The sequence below is a fragment of the Archocentrus centrarchus genome, chromosome 5 (genome assembly GCF_007364275.1).
Source record: "Archocentrus centrarchus isolate MPI-CPG fArcCen1 chromosome 5, fArcCen1, whole genome shotgun sequence".
Lineage (NCBI taxonomy): Eukaryota > Metazoa > Chordata > Actinopteri > Cichliformes > Cichlidae > Archocentrus > Archocentrus centrarchus.
Window position 1 is genome coordinate 17,112,253 of NC_044350.1, and position 23,419 is coordinate 17,135,671.

The 23,419-nt window shown below is 39.8% G+C and overlaps 1 protein-coding gene across 1 annotated transcript; it reads left to right on the plus strand.

Annotated features, from left to right (window-relative positions):
* The first annotated feature begins 7,550 nt into the window (after window positions 1–7,550).
* Window positions 7,551–22,944, plus strand: prkcda (protein kinase C, delta a). The gene is made up of 18 exons (XM_030728937.1): window positions 7,551–7,699; window positions 10,706–10,835; window positions 10,972–11,171; window positions 11,254–11,320; window positions 11,651–11,807; window positions 13,021–13,052; window positions 13,259–13,344; window positions 13,630–13,759; window positions 13,848–13,948; window positions 14,782–14,878; window positions 15,039–15,169; window positions 15,795–15,968; window positions 16,052–16,143; window positions 19,296–19,358; window positions 20,201–20,339; window positions 20,459–20,647; window positions 21,718–21,846; window positions 21,976–22,944. The coding sequence occupies exons 2-18, from the start codon at window positions 10,727–10,729 to the stop codon at window positions 22,132–22,134; spliced, it is 2,055 nt and encodes a 684-aa protein (XP_030584797.1). The 5' UTR covers window positions 7,551–7,699; window positions 10,706–10,726; the 3' UTR covers window positions 22,135–22,944.
* Window positions 22,945–23,419: the final 475 nt, after the last annotated feature.

Here is a 23,419-nt window from a genome sequence, read left to right on the forward strand (position 1 = left end):
GATGGAAAAAGTCTGTGTCTGTTTTCACTTTCACTGCAGATCATTGATTTTCTGTCACTGTGCACTTGCTGATGGAGTACAGCACATACTGTACATTAAAATGGGAAAATGCTACATTCAATTCAATTTTATTTATACAGCGCCAAATCACAACAAACAGTTGCCTCAAGGGACTTTTTATTGTAAGGTAAAGACCCTACAATAATTATAGAAAAAGCCCAACAGTAAAAACAACCCCCTATGAGCAAAGCACTTGGTGACAGTGGGAAGGAAAAACTCCCTTTTAACAGGAAGAAACCTCCAGCAGAACCAGGCCAGTTGGGGCTGAGGGCAAAAAAAAAGACAGGACAAAAGACGCTGTGGAAGAGAGGCAGAGATTGATAATAACTAATGATTAAATGCAGAGTGGTGCATAAATACAGAGAGAGTGAAAAGAGGTGAGTGAAGAAGAAATACATCATGGGAAGCCCCCAGCAGTCTTAGGCCTATTGCAGTGTAACTAAGGGAGGGTTCAGGGTCACCTGATCCAGCCCTAACTATTAGCTTTATCATAAAGGACAGTTTTAAGTCTGATCTTAAAAATAGGGAAGGTGTCTGTCTCCTGAATCCAAACTGGGAGGTGGTTCCACAGAAGAGGGGCCTGAACGCTGAAGACTCTGCCTCCCATTCTACTCGTAGCCCTTTAACGCCGGGCGATCGCTGCTGAAGTGCCCGTTTCTTGCCCTCAATAGCGGCGAACAGCTGATTGAGACGTGGCTATCAGCTCAGAGTCGGCTGATCAAAGGAACGTTGATCAGCTGGCTATTACCGTAACTCCGCAGCCGTTTGTCCTATCGAAAAAAATGCAAACGGTTCCTGAAAGCCCAGAAATTGCGCGTCACAGCTATATAGGAGTATTACGGTGTTTGTTGCCGGAAGTCCGCGAACGGCGGCACTTTTGAAGTATGTCGTGTCACATGGGACACATTCGGTGTTAAATTAAGTATCCTAGGAATCACAAGTAAGGTTGCAGTCTGAGAGCGAAGTGCTCTGCTGGGGTGATATGGTACTATGAGGTCTTTCAGATAAGATGGGGTCTGATTACTCAAGACCTTATATGTGAGGAGAATAATTTTAGTCTGTCTCTCTGTGTACACGCAGCATTCTCTAAATAACCCTAATTGTATCTGTGCTGACACGCAGTCCATGTGATGCTTGTTCCGACACCAAGCTGCTGAGTTTTTCACCTCACGTGCTGAGCTGCTGCTCGGGAAGACACTGGGGGAATGAATGATACACAGACCAGCGTGCTGTTCGGCCAGAGAAAGGCCAGGCCTGCTCTGCTTCTCATCACCCCTGAGGCTTCCTGACCCAGAATAATATCAGGGAGAAAGTTTGCTTTCTGGGGCTACTGAAAAAGTTGCAGACACCTCGTCCCATATAAAGGACAGCTCATTCATCACTGTGTTCTCCCTCTCTAGCCCCAGTTCTGTTTTCTCCCTCCTCTGTTTGCTTTCATCAGATATCTTCAGCTGGGACTTCTCTGCCTGCAATGCTTAGTAGTTGCCAAATGCTAAGAGGAAAGCAGGGTACAAACCTAGTTTACCTAAATGTAGAAGTTCTCTGTCAGCTTCCAAATGCAAATTTTTTGTGTTTGCATTAAAGTACTTCTGCTTTGCTTACCTTTTTTTTTTTCTTCTGGAAACAGGAACTCATTGTAAGATAAAAAAGTATATATGGCTAAAACAGGAACATCCAATAGCACTTTTAATGATTATTTATGTGCTAATTAATTTAAGAACCAATAATCTGAAAGCATGTCTGATGAGTCTTTTACAGTGGGACAGAAATGGTGTCATAATCCAGTCTTTCTTCCACATTGCTGCAGGCGGGAGCAATGCAGAGAGAAGCAAATAATCAATTATACACACAGCCCACTAAATAAGGTCAGATGTATGCAGCTCTGTTATATATGGTCTACCTCAGTAACCATTAACAACTGATGCTCAAAAGGTTGAAATATATTCTGAGATGAACATCCTCACCTGTGGCTTTTTACTCACAATGCTCTGACAGCACAAACTCAACTTTATTTACATGACATGCTCACACTGACACACTCTCAACACCAGTCTTAGTCTGAGAAGGCAATGCAGCGTTTGTGTTGATGTCGTGAGCTACAACAGGATGGCTTCTCATCTTTCATAGTGCTGTGTGGGCAGCATCACCTCAGGGGAAAGGAAAAGAGTTTATTACGCAAGAGCTGGATGTTTAATAAAAAAACACTAAGAAAAAGCTCTGTCCCCTTGACATTGGCTTGACATTTCTGGGTTTGCACCTTATCTTGTGTTTCTCCTTCTCACTCAGAGATGTGGAGAGGAAGTAGGGGAAAAAAAAGAAAGATAAGGAGAGACTGGAAGAATAGAGGGACGCACTCTTATGTCCCACTTTGCAAACTCTTCGCTGCCTACACTGCCAAGTCAATGTTACACCTATTCCACCTCCCCTAAAGCTTTAAATAGCCTGCTTTCCCTCAAAAGGACAAACCAGAGAAAAACACACAGCCTTCAGCACACTCTGCACCACTGACTGAACTTATATTATTCCTGCTGCCTAGACAAGGTGTCTGCAATGTGCCTTCTGTTCTCTGGTGATCAATGTGTTATGAGCATTTAGAGAGAGATGTATAAACATAAGTCAGCAGGACCAGCAGCCATCAAGAAAAGTCTTTGAGACATGACATCTCAGGAGTAGCTTTTTAAAAAATGTCAAACACACAGGCTTTACAGCTGTTTTAATAGAATTAATTGAAAAGACTGGCATCACTCTGAGGACTTTCCATCTGAAGTAAATCATATTTTTTTTATTCTGACTGTGGAATCACTTTATATAAAACAGCATTTATTTGACAGAAGAAAAAAAAAAGAAAAGCATGATAGGTTAAAGAGTGTAGACACTGGGAAAAAGCTACCTAATCAAAGCAAACAGATAAAGCCCTCCAAATCTACAGAGCTCACTGCAAAGACTCTAGTGCCCCAAAGGTGAAGAAGTAATGCAGACACACCATGTCAACAAACATACCAGCGTTTCGCCCCAGTGTCCTTCATCTAAGCATGAAGGATCTAGTTTATTTTGCACTACACCTCTGGTGTAAAAACATCAAGTTGTAGTTTTGTTAGAGGAGACCAAGGATGTCTTGGGGACCAGAATTGGCAAACACTCCAGTCCAGCCAACTGAAGGGCTTTGGAAAATGTGAAAGACGGCATAAATTTTGGATGTTTAATTGAATTTTTACAACTTTTCCTACAGATAAAGACCACCCCCCATGGCCATTCATACAACACCAAAGTAATTAAGTAATAGATGAACAATTAAATGAGAGAAAGGTTCCTGTTTTTTTTTTTTAACTATCCAATGTAGAAATGTTTGTTTTTTAAAATATAATTACTTATAATTACAGGACAGTCTGGGTGATGAACTCTGTAATTTTACACATTTATTTCTTACATTTTAAGACCAAAGAGTCATGCCGACAGAGTTAGTTCATTTACTACAGTTTCTTTATCATGTAGAAAAAAAGAGACGTACAATTGAAATTGTATTTCTTTTACTTCTTTTAAGATAACTCAGGGATTAAATGTGTAGTTAAACTTTACACTGACAGAAAGGGGAGTTTCACTAGTCCGGCCCACTTAAGATCAAAATGGACTGTATGTGGCCCACGATGTAAAATGAATTTGACATCCCAGTAGTGAACAGTTTCTTAGCTGGGAGAAACTGCAAAGCAAAGCAGCAGAGATTTCAAGCCACTTTCATTCCAAGTCATTGCTCCATAAAAATAATGAAGTGCTGTTGTTTCACTTTGCTTTTGTACAGATTTAACAACATTAAGTGTGGTAATTTGCAAAGTCAAGTTGTTTGTACAAACTCTCTGCAAGAAGATTTTACACATATATCCTTTAAATGTGGGAAATGATCTGTTCACACTGTAAATGGAAACATTCTAAACGTCCTTTCCAGAGTCTTTCTATTATTACAATGATTTTACATATTTGTCATTTTCCCATATAATGCCAGTTACTAGTGGTTTTCATTTAGGTTTTAACCTTTGTTTAAGAGGTTTTCTTTTCAAAAATTGCCTATAAAAATAGTAAAAATTTTCAATTAAAAGAAAAAATAGTAATAAATTGATGTAACAAAATTTGATCAAATCTTTAACTGTTCAGATCAAACACAAAATTTCAAGAGTTTAGAAGAATTTGCCAAGGTTTCAAGAATCTTCTCAAATATTGCACAATTTTTTAACCAAACACTCCAAGAAAATTTAGCTATTTGGTGCAAAAAATCATTCTAAAATCCACAAAAGCAACGTTTGACAGTAATAATGGATATTTTCTATTGTTTTACAATAAAAAGTGTTAGAAAATACCACTTTCTTGTCAAAGACAAACATCGTGTTACATAGTGTAATCCATCTATCTTTGTCTTCCTATTTTAGAGCTGATGCTATGCTGTTTAAATCAGCTTCTTTTACATTTGGTTCCTAGATGTTTAAAAAGTAAAGAAAATGGAGATGGCAGGGAGTCCAAGTGCTGACAGACTACAAGCCCATGCAGGAGGCGGCAGACGATGACGCTTTTCTTCCAGACAGACTTAGCAACTTTTTGCAGGTTTTGAAGCATCAAACGCAACAAATGGGGGAGGGCTAGTCTCTCTCTACCATCTGTTGTGGCAGCACTCACAATGAATGCAGCAGACACGCAGAAAATCCTAACCAGAGTCAATCCATGGAAAGCAGCGAGCCCGGATAATATACTAGTATGTGTGGTTAGTGTCTGCATGGATGTGCTGGCAGATGTTGTGACTGACATCTTCAATCACTCCCTCAGTCAGACCATTGTTCCCAGGTGCTTCAAAACATCTGTGATTGTTCCAGTAGCAAAAAAAAGTCAGTTATATCATGTCTGAATGTCTATCAGCCTGTCGTACTGACACCAATCATGATGAAGTGTTTTGAACGGCTCGTCAAACCCCATATCACGGCCAGCCTTCCTGCAACAACCTTGCACTCTGTCATCTCCCACTTGGATCAGACCTATGCCAGAATCCTGTACATTGATCTCAGCTCAGCTTTTAATACAGCCGTATCCCAGAGACTAATGGAGATACCCCTCCAGCTCGGCCTGAACAGCAAAACTTGTCTCTGGATTTTGGACTTTCTGGAAGACCACAGTGTGTTCGAGCAGGGAAGAATATCTCCAAGTCCATTACACTGAGCACTGGAACCCCTCAAGGCTGTGTGCTCAATCCACTGTTATTCACATTAACTATACACAACTTTGCAGCTAGGACTGGTGTAGAGAGAACACTCTGATGCACAACATGGACAAAAAGAAGGAGATGATCATCAACTTCTGGACGTCACAGCACCCCCCCCCCCCCCCCCCCCCCCCCAGCATCAGAGAAAGTGGAGAGACTGGAGAACATCGAGTTCCTCGGGGTGCAGACCTCGCAGGACCTGTGCTGGAATACAAACACCTCCTACATCACAAAATTGGCCCAGCAGAGACTGCACTTCTTGAGGAAGATGAAGCAAACCTCTCTCCCTACCAGCATCCTCAGGTGGTTCTACAGAAGTGTGGTTGAAATACTGTAACATCAACATCAACATGATACTCCAGCTGCAGTGTGTCAGAAAAAAAAACCCTACAGGGGATAGTCAGGGGAGCTGAGAACATCATGGGAGTCTCCGTTCCCTCTGTCCAAGAACTTTTGCAGAGCTGTTGTAGGAGTAGAGCAATGACCATTTTGAGGGACCCCTTTCACCCTCTGCATAGGTTCTTTGATCTTTTGCCATCAGGGAAGTGATACCAGCAGAATTAAAAGGCTAATAAATAGTTTCTATTAGTTAGTTTGCATAGATGTGTAGATGGTATCTTCTCTTTTATGCTGTTATTTAATATTTAATCTATTTTGGATCCCAGAGAAATGCACTCTTATTTTGCTTGCATTACTGTTGTATGTACAGCTAAATGACAGTAAAATTTGATCATAATGATGATGATGACGTAAAGCTTTTCTAAATGTAACACTGAAAAAAAATCAGCTGTTTGCAAAGGTTTTGACTTGTGAACCTGAAAATGATACATTGTCACAGGTTATATTCTCACTGTTAGGAAATATGCAAATGTATTAACTATCTATAGTCAATAAGAAGATTTGGAGAATCCCCCAAAAATGAAGCAACTGTAGGTGACCATAATAAACATTTAGATAACCAAAGCAAATGATGCAGCCTCCTCCTGAGCCTCCTGGCCCACAGAGCCGCATAACCATATGCATCATCTCCATATATAAGGAGTTTCTATGTGGATGATCAGGCTCTCTTCCATCTCTGCAGGCTCGATTTAACATCCGCCTGTTCTCCAGCCTATGAATCCCACTGGTGGATCATCAAAGTGTGTGTGTGTGTGTGTGCTGGAAGAAGAACAAGATAAGAGGGTTTCTTGAGCTTTGAGGGTGCCTCTGTCAGAGTCAGAGGAGTCAGTGAGCACTGAAGTCTTCAGTGCTCACACCTAGTCTCCACTGCAGACTTCCTGTGTCTACCATGAGTCAGAATCTGCCTGATATGTAAATTCACAGAGAAGTGAGGGGGACACCGACACACCTGTGCCCTGTCAGCCTCCTCCTGCCAGGTTTTATTTTACATAGAGCAGCAAATACTAATTGTTCCTAATCATGTAATAATGTGTCATCCTGGAGGAATTATTTCCTCATGCACTCAGCATTCTATAGGTGCCAATAATCACATGACTATGAATACCAAACTGGGCTTAAATCAGCTTTTTCCCCTTGCTTATGCTTACATACAATTATTTCAATCTATGTGTGCAAGTGTGGGGGTGAACACAGGAATGAAACAAATAAAGAATATGGATAATCTGGAGTGCCTGTTTATAACAAGAAAAGATCCTTCTTGCTGCCGGAGCCAAATCTGCCACCTCCTCACCAGCAAAACCTAGCGCAAACCTCAAAACTACCCCCGCAGCCTACAGTCCCAGCCACGTGACCCCACCCCCTGCCACACAAATGCTTCACGTGGAAAACACACACACACATAAAAAAAAAAAAGACTCTTCCCCCACATACTGGGCTGTAATCTAGGGCACACTCACCAGCAATGCGGAGCTTTGTTCAGAGTTATAGTTAGTTGGGTCGCTTTTTCATACATAGCTCCTGTGATCAACAGGTCTGCGGTGGTGAACACGCCCCATCACTCAGACAGGCATACATATAAACTGATACGCATCAATAGCACGACAGAAAAGTGATAGACTGTGCTTGTATGTGTCTCTCTGTTAAGAGAATAGTCCCACCCCTGTAGGGGTATAAAAAAAAAAAGTATTATGGCAACTGGCACGGCCCTAAATTCAATGAGGGCAACTGGGTGCACGTTGTACTGCCACCACCACTGCTGCACATACTATCCTGTGTGAGTTTGTGTGTGTGTCTGTGTGTCTGAAAGTGTGTGTGCGCGCGCGCGCGCGTGCATACCAGGTAAACGTCACAGCTTGCAAAGAAAGCCTCTGCGCTGCGAGCGCGCGCCACACTTCCTCAATCGACGGAATCACACAGAGAAAAAAAAACCGAGAGGAAGAAAAAGAGCAACTTTCGTCGCTATCCGGCGAAAAATAACAAGCGCCCGGATTGCAGGACAAGGTGAGGCTGCCATTATGTTCCTTTTCAGTCGAGTTTTTCTGTAGATATTGAGTCTTTTAGGTTTAAACTTTACAGAAAGTTGCTTTTTAAAGACCAAAAAAACGTACCGCTTCGTCTGCTGCTTTCATCCTTTGGAAAACCAACTGTGAGAGTGAGGCGTGTAGCGCCAGAGGCTGCCGCTAAAGTTAACTAATTAATCACAGTTTGTTTTTTTACTGAAAGGGTTAGCTATTGTAGCGCAGTAAAAGTGTATCCAAACAATTTAAATGTCTGTGAACAGTTAACAGGGCAGTTGGCACTACCGAGCTGTTCTGGTTTAAATAATAATTCCAAACAACTTTACTAGTAGCGACTGGAGTTGCTTCAGTGAAATAGTGCAACGGAATCTGTGACCTGTCAGATTTGGTGGCCCTACGGGGTCAGAAAGGTATTGACAGGTGAAATATTTTGATACCTACTGATCTACACCGACCGCCCCTTTGGGCTGGAACATCTGTCAACATGTGCGGCCATGTCTTAAAACTGTGGGGTTTCCATCCGTGGGGATCAGTAACTGCATGTAGCATGTTGGCATTAAGTGACTGAAGATTGTAAAACCTTATATCACCGGGGATGAGGAGGAATGTGAGCAGGTCTGGACAGCAAGGATGGAGGAGTAAAGAGAAAAAAAAGGGAGAAGAAACGGTTATTTACTTGTCATAAAGACAATCTGGTTGCAAGGTGCTGTCTGAGTCAGACGTGAGGTGACATCTGCGTTCAGCCAACTGACAATCGACCACATCCTTTAGCGAGAGAAAAGAAGAAGAATCAGATGCACGGACTGATTCTCAGTAAATTTGACCGTCAGAGTTTGGTTTTTCATTATGTGGAAGAATTAAATCTAGATACGATCAATGTCAGCCTCTGCAAGGGCTCAGATGTTCTGTGCATGCTGCAAGGTGCGCAGAAATATTAATGAAGTAATTACATCCATGAAGAGGCAACACAGTCAACCTTTTTCATTCATTTGACTATTTCAATTGGTAATAGTGATGCTAGTGTTTTTCTGTGTGGAAGAACATTAAGCTTGCACAGGTTTTCAGTAAATGGTGTTAATTAGGAGGCTCAGAGGAGAGTACAGTCATCAAATTCTGCTTCAGTGCTCAGGGGTTTATTTTTAACAATTTTAACTAATTGCATTTGTGAATGAACATGGGCAGAAAGTCTCATGTGGACCGAAGTGAAAACAAGATTAGACTTATAGCCATTTATTTCGAACTGCATAAAGTCACACTCTTACTGCAACTGTCGCCCCATGTGGAGGTGAAGGAAAAAAAAAAAAAGAGGTTATTTAAATTAAGGGACAAGGCAAAACTAAAACCAATCAGTGAAGAGGAAAAGATGACAAGATGTGAGGTGTAAAAAGTGAAGAAAAGGGTAAATAAAGGTGTCGGAAACATGCCTGCATCAATAAACCAGAATTTTTTTGGAGGTGCACAGCCCCAGTGGGTTTGATGATTTTCAACCAGTTCTCGTTTCCTGTCCCTACTCTCAGCTGAAACTCTGTGTAGTAGTTTAACGACATAATTAGCAAAGCAATAGTAACGGAAACTGGTAATTCTGCTAACAAACACTCTTTTGTGTTGTTCTTTAATTCAGATATGAGGAAGTAGACTACACAAATGATGGGATGTAACTAAACGGGACAAAGTGAAACTGCTCACAGTTGGCTGGGAAATCAATCAATCACTACTGCCCTGAAACACACAGTGTACACGCAATTGATTAACTCCAAAAACCCTGACATTACAGCTCCCAGCAGCAGTAAGCAAGTGAAAATGGTTGTTCATCACCATCCCTAGGTGCATGCTGTTTTACTTGCCTGCATCTTTTTTTTCTCTTACTTTTCTGAGTCTGAATGTAGGCGGTTATAGTTTTAGGACTGTGATACCAGCTAGGCTTACTGTGGAGCAGAGCATGCTTGTATTTGGATCAGTGACATGTTGAGACTAGCTCTGCCTTTGTAGTACTAGCAAACATCTCCACTGTTGCAGCTGCAGCCAGTCAGAATGTGCACACACAGTAACAAGGAACAACGCATGCAATGCTGTGTTTGCATTTTATACATATAGGAGTGGAAATAACAAAATAGTCACATAAGACTGCATGGGTGTGATGGTTAACTGTGCAAAATCAATGGGTGTTGCCTAATTTATACTGAAACTGGTGGTGTTTGGGTTGTTATAGAAAAAGTTGTGGCTCTGTCTGTAACACTTGTGGGCTTATGCAAGGAGTAAATCATGCATGCGGTAACTAGTACCCAGCACAAAGGGTGACATTGATTGCACAGTATGTTTCACTACTGCCATGTATTTGACCTCTAATGCAAAAGAGATGCAGCTAGTCAGTTATCTCATGTATAGGCACATTACGTGTTGATTTAAAAAATAATATTATTATATTTTTGTTATGAAAAATATGGAAAATATATAAATAATCCAAAAATGCAGGTCATGTAATAATTGTTTTTTGCAAGTTTTAACTTGTTTTCAGCAAGCAGCTATTTTGGAGTCAGATACAGAAAGCTTATAATAGTCAGTCCTTCAGTTAAAAAAAAAAGAACAGGAGGTGTTGCTGAAGAACAGAGTGTTAAAATATTTTGTCTTTCTTCTCTATGTTAGTGAGACTCAAAGAAAGAAAGCAAAATACAAATTTGTGGTGTAGCCAGAGTCAAATTTCTATAATCTTCACTGTGGTTCATTTCACTTTGCTCTGTCCCTCCTGACACTGGTTTTGAATGCACATTGCAGGTGTCTCACTGGGTGACAGGAAATTCTCAAATACCCGTGAAAAAGGCAGCTTATCTTCTATCTTTGTGTTTGTTTGGGCTAAAGATGTGCATGTGCTCGGATAGAAACTAGCAGCATTGCTAGACACTTTGCAGCATTTTGAGATCATGCAATGATGCACTTTAACTGCAATAAATGTCAGCATGGTAACAATGTGTTTGCCCATGTCTGCGAATAGGTGACCCTGGTACTTGTCAACATGGCTCCTTTCTTGAGGATTGCCTTTAACTCGTACGACTTGGGTTTGCTGCCTCCTCTGACTGACCCGCCCTTCTGTGCAATCAAGATGAAGGAGGCCTTGACAACTGGTGAGATCATGTTTCTGTCTTTTGCAGAAGTTGTCACTTATTCTAAAGACAAACCAAAAATTATGTTAATGTATTTTGAGTGAAAACATCCCAAAATAATTGTTCTTCTTCCCTTATCTATCCATCTGCTTCTCAGAAAGAGGAAAGACCCTGGTTCAGCGTAAACCCACCATGTACCCAGCCTGGAAGTCCAGTTTTGATGCACACATCTACGAAGGTCGTGTGCTTGAGGTACTGCTGATGAAGACAGCGGAGGAACAACTGGCTGAAGTCTCTGTTGGTGTGTCTGTCCTTGCTGAGCGCTGCAAGAAAGCCAATGGGCGTGCTGAATTCTGGGTAAGACATTACAGACTGTCCTCTGTCACCAAGAGCAAAATCTCTGGATCCTGTTTAACCGTACTTATTTTTTTCTGTTCAGGTGGATCTTCATCCTTCAGGAAAAGTGATGATGGCAGTGCAGTATTTTCTGGAGGATGTGGATACAGGTGAGATCAAATAAAAGAGAAACATATATTTTTTTATCTTCTCTTCTTTGATCTTCCTTTTAAGTATATTTTGTAGCTATTATACTTTAGATTTCCATTTCAAGAACCTTGAGAACAGTAACCCCCTCACCCACTACACCAGCCATCTAAGGTAGTTTTCAGTTACTAATTTAATCTGGTCCTTGCACACTTTCAAAAGTGATTTTAATATGTAATTATCATGGGGATTTCTAAAATCACAAGGCCATCAATTTGTTACAAATTCTAAATATGACCTTTCTTTTTCTGTCTCAGTGTTGACTAATCTGTTTTCCTCTCTTTGTCTGGAAGAGAGTAAGCAGCCCGCGAAGGAGGAAGAGGCTCCTACTCTGAACCGTAGACGTGGGGCTATCAAGCAGGCCAAGATACACTTCATTAAGAACCACGAGTTCATCGCAACTTTCTTCAGACAACCCACTTTCTGCTCTGTGTGCAGAGAATTTGTCTGGTCAGTCCCAGTTTAAACTTCCTATAAGCACCTCTTCAAGGCAGCAAAAGCAGAACTCACAAACCACTGATCAGATAAACTAATGTACCAAAATGATAACGGGAAATTGAAAACATAGTGTTTAGGAACTTTTAGACATTTAGCCCTAATGAATAGGCTGGTTTCTGATTGAAACCCTCTTTCTAGATCATTATTTTGTATGTGGCACTTTTTTTTTTCTCTCTCTTTTTTGGCCACAGTGGCTTTTTATTAACAGTGGAGAGTGACAGGAAATTGGGAGGAGAGATACAGGGGAAGACACGTGGGAAATAGCGACAGGCCAGGACTCAAACCTGTGCCGCCTGCACCGCTATGTGGCATATGTATGTGGTTGCCTGCTCAACCTCTGAGCCACTCTGGTGCCCTGTATGTGGCATTTTAATGTGAACAGTGTCTGAAAATATGTGCACACTTTTTTTTTTTTAAAAGTGTGGACAACCCCCTTATATAGTTGGCAGAACTTTTCAATAACTATTTTTGTTTGAGAGGTCGTGATCCAACACTCTGATGACCCATTTTCTTGATGTTATATATAAAATGCTCATGCTTGCCCTTTGAAGACCATAGTTGTCCAATTATCTGATTTGATGCCCCTTTTAATCATATTGAAAATGAAGTTGGTACAGAAAGGACAACCTGATAACATCTTATTTTCAGATTAGAAAGTCTTAAATATGTGCTCCAGTATTACTTTTATGTCCATTACTGACCACCCACTGGTACCTTTCCATCTTACTGAGCTACACATCCTCGTTATTGTTAGTTTTCTCAATGAAAGCAGTCAAATTGTTAATTGCTGTTGCTACCTCACTTAAATTAAGTTAATAAATTAAGGTTACTAACACTACTTTTAGGAAGAGTGAATGCTGATGCAGCTTTAAGTCTATCGTAAAGTTAGGAGAGTTTGTTATGATTTTGGGAGGTTATGATGCTTGTGTTATGTACTTTATTTATCTTAGGTTAGAATAGCAAATTGGTAACTGTTCCTCTGAATTGTTTTTCTTCTTAGTAAGATTTAATCACTATAGTTCCCACACAGTTAAGAAAACATTTGCAGGTTAGAAAGCGTCTGTAATACGGTGCCTGTTCCATATTGTTTTTGTGAAATTGTGAAATCATTCAAATGATTACAAAATGATACAACTAACTCAAAGTGTGTCTTTCTCTCCCACAGGGGACTCAACAAGCAAGGCTATAAATGCAGACGTAAGTGTTCTTTATTTTTAAAAAAATCTCAGTGCTTTGTAATGTACCTAAAATAGCAGCAAAGGTGTTAAACAAAAAAAAAAAAAAAGTCTACTCAGCCAGAAAAGCAAACAGTGATACATACCTATTAATTTTTTGTTACCATCATGTGTACAACATATGATCAGATACTAAATCAAAGTATTAATCTCTTTACATTTTCTCAGAATGTAATGCAGCCATCCACAAGAAATGTATAGACAAAATCATCGGCAGATGTACTGGTACTGCTGCCAACAGTCGGGATACTGTGGTATGTAACACACATTTCTTTCGTACGCCGTGTACTGTTAGTGCTTGCCATATGTGTCTGATTTAGTGTTCAGTAGTCAGTTTAGTGCAGGCTTTTCTTGCTTTGTGATTTACTATTTTGATGTACAGCACCAGTCAAATGTTTGGACACATTCACCCATTCATATAAAAATGAAACAAAAACAAAAGGATGAGGCAGGTGTGCAGGAATGATAGAAGTTACAGGCGTGTGAGTGTGAGTCCTTTGGTCACGCGTGGTGATGATGAATCCTCTTCATGCCCACAGTTCCAGAAGGAGCGATTTAAAATTGACATGCCGCATCGTTTCAAGAGCAACAACTATATGAGTCCCACCTTCTGTGACCACTGTGGAAGCCTTCTGTGGGGTCTGGTCAAGCAAGGCCTGAAGTGTGAAGGTACAGCACAGATGTGATTGATTGGATGGTTACTTAAATGTACAGTGTGCTTCTGCACTTAACAGACTTGTTTTATTTCTGTTTTTAGACTGTGCCATGAATGTCCATCACAAGTGTCAGGACAAAGTAGCCAATCTTTGTGGTATCAACCAGAAACTGCTAGCTGAAGCCCTTACACAAGTCTCTCAGGTGAGTCCAGTGAGACAATCGCAAGTCATTCAGTGGATGGTTTCTTTAGGTATTGAAATCAACAACAGCATGCATATTACAGTGTGACTAAAGTATCATGCTACTTAAATAAATCACAGTTTGGCTCTTTGAGACACTGAAACTAAGAATATAACCTGAAGATGAATCACAAATTAAGATTTTTGTGCTTTTTTTTCTTAATCATGTTTACAAAATACTACTTTAAAATCTGGGCAGCTTCATCTGTAGTCTTTTCTGTTCTTTTCTATTTGGATGTTGTCCTAGGATGTTAAAAACAAATTTTTAGCTAATGTTTCAACTACTGAACTTTCCTTACAATAAATTCAAAAACAAATAAATACAGAAACATCTTTACAACTACGTATCTGTTTATTATAATTTAAGAAATGAATGATTATGACTGGTATCATAATGACACTTTGCAACTTTCTTTGTTAACCCAGACTTTCCACTTCAGGCTCTTTACCTGAAGTGGAAAGCCTGAATACATTGATAACAAGATGATTAATAACAGGTGACTATCAAAGGAACGGGTAACCATCTTATTGGTTTCACTTGAATGTGAAATTCAAACTTACTGGTGTGTGTTTTTCTGACCATCATGTTAACTGCAGCGTCTGCCCTTCTGTGTTAAAGGCCTGACTCATTTTGTAACTCCCTGTTCTGTTGCTCAATACAAAATCTATTTAGTTTTTAGGACAGTTACAGTACTGTTACATAGAGAATAATCAGAAAATAAGTTTTTGCCTTGAATATACCACAACTGTCTGGCTGATTGTTTATTTTTTACTTTTTCTTTTTCTTTCCATCAGAAATCATCCACTCGCCGTTCAGATCCAAACCTGCCTAATCTGTCCGAGATTGGAATCTATGATGAAGTGAATAAGCTTGCTGGGCTTGAGATCAATGGTGAGTGAGTGTTTATCTGTTTGTGCATTTTCCCTCAGGCAAAAGGCAAAGGTTCTGTCCGATAGCAAATGCTATGCAAATAAAAACTGCAGGAAATATGCAAAGGCTTGAGATAATTATGTGAATAAGTCATTTCTGTGTGTGGTAATTTGTCTATTAGATGGGTCTCCATATGGCAAACTTTGGGAAGGTTCCAGCCCACGACCACAGTCTCGTCTTACCCACTTGACCAAGATCAACTTGGACAACTTCATCTTCCACAAGGTCTTAGGAAAAGGCAGCTTTGGCAAGGTACAACCACATCAGTGTGAAACAAACTGTGAGACTGCTGTCTTAAAAACTAGAGACACAAAAAAGGGAAGAATAGAAACAAGTGAACCAACAACTCTCAGTTATCAATTGTCATCATTACAATGGAGGCTATGGTCCTCTTATAGAAATTATTAAAAAGAATGTAGGTGTTTCATCAAACAGTGAATTAAAATCTTCTCTTCTCTTCTCTTCTCTTCTCTTCTCTTCTCTTCTCTTCTCTTCTCTTCTCTTCTCTTCTCTTCTCTTCTCTTCTCTTCTCTCTCTCTCTCCTCTCCTCTCCTCTCCTCTCCTCTCCTCTCCTCTCCTCTCTCTCCTCTCCTCTCCTCTCCTCTCCTCTCCTCTCCTCTCTCCTCTCTCCTCTCTCCTCTCCTCTTCTCTCCTCTTCTCTTCTCTCTTCTCTCTTCTCTCTTCTCTCTTTTCTCTTCTCTTCTCTTCTCTTCTCTTCTCTTCTCTTCTCTTCTCTTCTCTTCTCTTCTCTTCTCTTCTCTTCTCTTCTCTTCTCTTCTCTTCTCTTCTCTTCTCTTCTCTTCTCTTCTCTTCTCTTCTCTTCTCTTCTCTTCTCTTCTCTTCTCTTCTCTTCTCTTCTCTTCTCTTCTCTTCATAGGTCCTCCTGGCAGAGCTGAAGGGATGTGGAGAGTATTTTGCTGTGAAGGCTCTGAAAAAAGATGTAGTGCTTATGGATGATGATGTGGAGTGCACGATGGTAGAGAAAAGAGTCTTGGCTTTAGCCTGGGACAACCCCTTCCTCACACACCTTTACTCCACCTTTCAGACCAAGGTACTCCCTCTCCATGTCATTAGCGACTGCGTTGTTTTTCTCTGTATCAGTACTTACATTACAAAAATGAAATCTTTCTTCAGGAGCATCTGTTCTTTGTGATGGAGTATCTGAATGGAGGTGACTTGATGTTTCACATTCAGGAGAAAGGGCGCTTTGAGCTCTACAGAGCTACGTGAGTCACACCTGTACACAGCCATTATGACATACTGTACATTACTCAGTGGAAACACAATGCCTGCCATCCTTACTGAGTGCTCACATACTTGTATAGCTGGCCAGGGACACTCAAAGCAGATACTTGTAAAGTAGAGCATATGTTTACTGTCTCTTTGTCACTTTCTTTGTCAGTTCTCATTATGTTTTATTTTCTTTTATTTGTTCTGAGTTTATATGGCACCATTACCTCCTGTTCTCTAGAAGACAGGCCTTGTAAGGAGCAAACAGCTCTTAATGTTTGTATATGGGGCGATATCAGTTACTACCGCCCACTTCTCATCACACTATGGGAATCTCTCCAAAGAAAAACAATTGCAAGCTGGTGAAATACAGCTTTATGAAGTCCAAAATTTGGTGGCACCTCGAATGCCAACTAAACTTTTACTGATTATTTTTATTAAATTGCACATTTACAAACCTGCTGACATTTCTTAGCAAGTGCTCTGAGACACACAAATCAGGATTCAAAGAGATTAATACAAGAGTAATGATTATTTTATTCGATGTTTAGAACAGACAATGCACTTGCTTTTTAGCCAGTTATAAATTTCCTGCATTGAGAGCAGAAAAATCTCCTGAAAATAATTTGATTTGGCTATACATAGCAGAAAATACACAATTCTGCACAGTTGTTTTTCTTTAAGACTGAATGCATTTGCTATAATTTTCCTCATAAACTAAACTGCTTTATGTTCTGCTTTCTAACTCCTGTGCTTAGTCACTGATCTTATATCTCCTGTAGTTAAATCAGCAGCTGTGCCCAGTACCTTTGAGATGACAGGAGTAATTTTCTACTTTGCAAACATTGACACCTGATCCTTTGTTGGCGTCCTCTAAAATTCTCCTCACTCAGTGACTGTATTCACTCAGTGTAATTTATCCTCAGCGAGTGAGACAGAGAGAGTGGGCTATTTCATTACCCTACAATTCACTCCTTTGTGTTTTTGCATCTTTTTATGTTATGCCATGGTACAACAACAGAAATTCTATGGTTCATAATACCAAAGTTAAGTCAATCCAGGCAAAGCAATAAAATTAATTCATTTATGCAAATTTGCTTTTATATAAACACACACAGGGCGCTTGCAGTCTGTGGTGCTAATCACACACTGCTCTGTTTTTGAAGACTGAATGGCAATATTACTAACAGCAGCAAGCTTGTGTTATGAGCTGTTGCTTCTCTTTTATCTAGTGCAGATTCTTGCAAACTAGAAAACACAAAGAACGCATTCTACACAAAGGTCAATGACCTATTTTGCTATTTCTGAGAAAGTGATTTAGAACAAATCTTAACGGGTTCTCCTTTCCCCATACTTCGCCTCTGCACCTTCATCAGACTAATTCATAAAATTCATTTTGATAGTTTTGCGTGTCTTGCTGACAAACAACCCCGAAAACATACCTCTGGTATCACTATAACATTGCAGGTTAGGGGACATGTTGTCTGTATAAATTAAACAGCTAAAACTCAAAAAACAGGACGCTTGTCATTGAGGCAGTTAGGCAAGTTTAAAGTGTTAGAAAATGAGAATGAATGAATTAAAGTAAGAACTTTAATATTCTCTGCAGGGAAATAGTTTTGTAACAGCTCTAATACTAGAGAGTTGTAAAATCTCAGAACACAAGCCCAACACAACACAGGGCTACAAGATATCACTGGAATGCATAGTCTGTAGTCTCAATGCAAGAGTGGATGATGTCATACGGAGTTGCCAGTTTACTGGAGAGAGGAATGTAAACAACAGCCAAGCTGGCATGTGAAAAGTCCGTGGGTATGTAGTGTGGAAGTAGCCCCACGGTAACAGTTAAATATGTGGGCTGCAGAAACGCTCCTTCACAGTAATGTGACAAGGTGGCACCATCTGTTGTTAATAAAAGTGGCAAATCATCCACATCTTTATTTATTACACTTGGATTTATTCCTGTCCACCCGAAACGTCGGAAAGCAGTTGATGGTAATGAAACGATCTGGACTGTATCCTATAGCTGTGTCTCTGTAAAATGTAACAGCACACTCATTAGGCCCATTACCTTGACCATCTCAATCCCAGCAATATAATTTTATGTGCTGGTAGACAAGCAATTGCACTTACATCCCCTCCTTTCCACCATTCTCTTATTTGTTTGTTTCTCCTATAGAGACTCCTCTGATTTCTCTGGGGATGGCTGTTATTATTGTGAGAAAGACAAAACAGTATTCTCCCAACCACCTGCACCTGCCACCTCCATGCCAGTGGGAAAACTGTCCTATACCTAAAATATATCATTTTTCTGCTGACTTCTGTGCCACAGAATAATGCCCATCAACTTGATACTGAAATGTCAGCTTTCATGATGTTGTAAGCAACACACAAGATTACTGTGTCTAAATTGTAATCTTGTGTGCTGCTGCACAAGCTGTCACAGAATAAAAGGCATGTCCTGGATCTGGTTATGCAACGTTTTTCCTTTGGCAGTGACTGAACTGCAGTCTCTGCTAAGCTCGTTGCCACCACAAAGACCTGCTACCACAAAGGCTACCGCTAACCTGACAAAGACTAGTCTCATCCATCACTTCAACTTTCCTTCAACTTGCATCCAACTTGCATGCATATTGAGGTGTCCGCTTACGTTTGTGTGCTTCTGTTTTGTTCTTTTTGGGTGCAGGTTTAGGCAAGCTTGTACATATGAATGCACTGTGTGACTTATTCTATGAGAACTGCATTTATAATGATGTTAAGTGAGAGATATCAAATAGATATAGCCCGACAGCCTATTCAGTCCCATTCAGCAGGTCATTTAGTGTCACAGGAACTGGGTTGGAGAGCCTGCCTCTTTCAGGACTCGGTTGTTTCACCCGACACAGATGACAAGAGAAGCAGGTCAGCGATAGGCTAATCATTCGGCTCGCAGCAGCTTTGGGTTTCACATTATGAGAGTGTTATTCACCTGTCTCCTACTCCATACAAATGTTGTCTTCAATAATTCAGATCTACACTAAAACGAGTCTGCAGTTACACCAGTGTTAAGCTGCCAGCTATGTACTGAGATAGGTCCAGCGCAGGCTTGTAGCTTTCCATCAGAGATGAGTGTCTGATATTTCTCTCGTTGACTCCTGTGTCTTGCCAGGTTCTACTCTGCTGAGATCATTTGTGGTCTTCAGTTCTTACATTCCAAAGGCATCATCTACAGGTCAGAGCACAAAATGTGAATTTCACCTGAATGTAAAGTACACTTAAAACACAGTTTTATTTACATTATTCCTGATCATTTTGGATTTGTTCTTAATGCACCAATGATTTCAGTAGCAAGTGTAATGAGAAAATGAACTTTCAGTCTCCAAACTTGGTTGGTTAGATAATCCCACGCATCTTGACACATTTTTTTTTTTTCTGAGAGCTTAATTATTGTTGTGTGGCATGCATTGAGCAAGGACTGTTATGAAAACTGTGGACTTGGATGTAGTCCAAAAATATTATTTAAAATTTTTTAAAATGATGGATTTTGTAAGGAGGAAAATGTAAATGTGTTCATTTGTAACACTAAGAAAAGCTGACTCCTGACATTTCAAGACCATGCAAGACTAAGAAAACTGTTATAAAATTTCTAGTGAATTAACACAGAAACAGTAGACTATTCGATTGGATTACTTTTCTCAAACACATTTAATAACGCTGCAGAATTTTGATTTTGATTTCTGATTATAGTAAAATTGAGCTGAAATCAGGGGCTACCTGTAAATATACTCAAAATTAAACATCCTTAAAAATAAAGGTCATAATTACTGCATACATTATTCAAAACTTCTGCTTTTTAGACTGGATAGTAGTCTTTAAAAATGTCATAGTCAAATTGGCAAATTATTTTGTAATCACATATTAATCCCCTAAATGTTTTTTTTTTTTTAAGTATAAGCATTTAGGTCTTGATTATATGGTAAATTTTGTTCTGGCAAACACAAAATGATTTTGTGAAACATTATAATCAAAATAGTTGTTTATATTCAAGCCTAGTGCCATTTTTTTTTTCCCCAGGGATCTTAAGTTAGACAATGTGATGCTGGATCACGAGGGACACATAAAGATTGCTGACTTTGGCATGTGTAAGGAGAATGTGTTTGGAGAGAATCGTGCCACAACTTTCTGTGGTACTCCTGATTACATCGCTCCAGAGGTACAGTCCTCTTCCTAAGTGCTCTCCTGCGCTGAAATAATAAAATCTGCAGCTGAAACCAAAACTTTTAAGTTCCTGTCCAGTTTAATTCTTATTTATAATTTTGTGTTTCAACTCAGATCCTGCTGGGACAGAAGTACTCATTTTCAGTTGACTGGTGGTCATTTGGGGTGCTGCTGTACGAGATGCTGATTGGTCAGTCGCCTTTTCATGGAGATGATGAGGATGAGCTGTTTGAGTCCATTCGCATGGATACTCCCCATTATCCCCGATGGATCAGCAAGGAGTCGAAAGACCTCCTTGAGCGGGTCTGTACCATATCATTCATACCAAATACTGTGGCCCCAAAAAGTGTTCAGACAATTAACTATCAGTAAAGCTCCCTGAGCTTCATATGGATATTTTGTGAAGTGTTAGGTAAACCAGTATTTGATCTGTTTAAAAAAAACAAACAAAAAAAAAAACAGATCAAATGGTGTTCATCTGCAGTAATGTATATTTGCTGGCTTTGGTCTGGGAGAGTGGTAGCAAGACCTCAGCACAAAAGAACAGACATCAGTGACAACAGATAGGACATTGATTAAGTCAGAGACAGAATGAAAAGGAGTAGCTGAGGTAGGTTGCAAAGTGGCTTGCAAATGCACAGAAACAGCGGGCAGGATGAAGTAGTTTAAATTTCATACCCTATATGAGCTAGCCAGGTGTATGTGTAGAAGGGTAACTGAGCTGAGACATCAGCCGATGTGGGCTGGCATGGAGATCAACTGCTGGGATTGTTTCAGCGCTTGATTTTGTGGCCTGCCTAACCTAACGGTGTGCTTGAGGTTTAGTAAAATTAAATCAGCCTTTCTTTGGAGGAGGCATGAATTTAACCCTTTAAATGAACAAGAAGTTTTTGGACAAGATTTTTTTCTTGTTAAACTTAGAGGAACTACTACATCTGCAGTTGCTCTGCCAGGGCTACCTGTCTTAGACTGTCTTAGCCCCTCCCAGACTCCTGACCTAAATAACTTAGATTGCCTGTAAACTAAGTACTAAAACATTGTAATGGAGATATTTAGTGAAACTGCTATTGGTCCAATTCTTGGGGGTGCACTTTTACATTTGAGTCATTTCATGTGCTGTGAAATTGTATCTTCATACATCAAATATTTTTCAGGATATATTTTTGTACATAACCCATGTGACAATTTTTAATAATAGGACATCATTTGGGGATTTTTTTTTTTTGCTTGAAAGAAGGCTGGAAGAACTCTTCAGCTCCCCACTTGAAAACATTTTTTTTAAACCTGATAATAATGTAATTGAAAAGCTTTTGTGTTTGATACATAATCACACATATTCATTATGCAACCTCTCTGACTTTGCTTCCCTGCAGTTGTTTGAGAGGGACCCGACTCGCCGGATAGGAATTGTGGGCAATATACGATTACACCCCTTCTTCAAGAGCATTAACTGGCAAGCGTTGGAGATCAGAGATGTTGAACCCCCCTTCAAACCCAAAGTGGTACGCCTCACACATATCACTGCGGACTGAAAAACTGTGGCTCTTGTGCTATAATTACTTGAAAAAAATGCTTGACAGTAATTTCCTCAGTTTTATATTTTGCTGAGATTTGTTTGTGGTCTCTTCCAGAAAGCACCAAATGATTGTAGCAACTTTGACCGGGAGTTCCTCAGCGAGAAGCCTCGTCTTTCCTACAGCGATAAGAACTTCATAGACTCCATGGACCAGTCGGCATTCGCTGGTTTTTCATTCATGAACCCCAAAATGGAGCATCTTTTAGAAAAATGATGTCGTGCATGTCAGGCTCAGGTTACTCCCCTCATGTTTATGGGACAGTTCACCTACTTGCAGATGCGCAAGCTGTTCCACAATCAGTATTTGTGTCACCTTATTTTAAGCACAAATGTTTCTCGGGTACCTATCAAACCACAAACGGGCCGTTGTACTGTATATATTGATGTTTTGTTTATGTGCATGCTTATTATTTGTATAGGTTGTGAAGGCCTGTGTGAGTAATAATATAAGAGTGGGAGTCTGAACATCCTTACATTCCACTTGACGTCATTGCTACCATGTGCTGTCATTATGTGTCCCTTTCACATTCAAAATCAACTCCACTGGGGCTAAAAAAATATGAAATGGAGGAAAAAGGCTACAGGAATTACTTGTACTTTATGCTTCAGATATAGATTGTAATTGTGAATGAGGTGACTGCATGTGTAGAAATCCCAGACCAAGAAAAACCCATCGATCTTTGAAATATAGCTTAAATAGGAATATGTTTTTAAACATCTAACTTCCTCCCTTGATGAATAATAAGATCTTAGCTAACTGAACAGTGCCATGTAATGATCAAACAAACGCTACAGCTGTTCTCAGCTGTATAGAAAAGTTGTGTTTGTGGATGATGGGGGTGCACTGAGTGCAGCCATGGGTGCAAAAAGAGTAGTTAAATGACGGTAATCTGTGAGCAGGAAGCCACTTAAGTGCTGTATATAATATTTGTGTATATTGTTGTTAACATGTATAAAGGATGTACTTTTTTTTTGTTTGTTTTTTACTGTCTCCATATTTCACATCTGATTAAAAAAACCATCAGCTCCCAAGTCTGGGCTCCTTTTATTATGTGGATTTTAAAGTGCACTTATTAGAAAAAGTCATGGACTTTTAGGGGCTCGATCAGAGATCATGTAGAGGAAGGCATCCTTATCAATGAACGAATCCATGGGTCAAAAGCTTGTTAGATGTTGCCTTTGTGGATATTCATTATGAGTTTAATCTTAACTCATACAATTTAAATTTTAAAGCCTTTTTTACTTAAATCTGATTTTGACTCAACAAACACCCAGGAGCAATTGTAGAAACAAAAACTGTGGCCTTTAACTGAATTTAGAAGATTCATAAAGACAATAAGTATCAATAATACAACAGTACAAGAGGTGTTTCTCTTAACTTAATAAAATCTTTATATATAGAGAGAGTGGAGGGAGACTGGAAGCTTGTTTCTGCCACTGGAAGTGGCTCAGTTATTATCTAAAAATTTCGACTTATTCAGGCGTTTGAGTGAATGAGT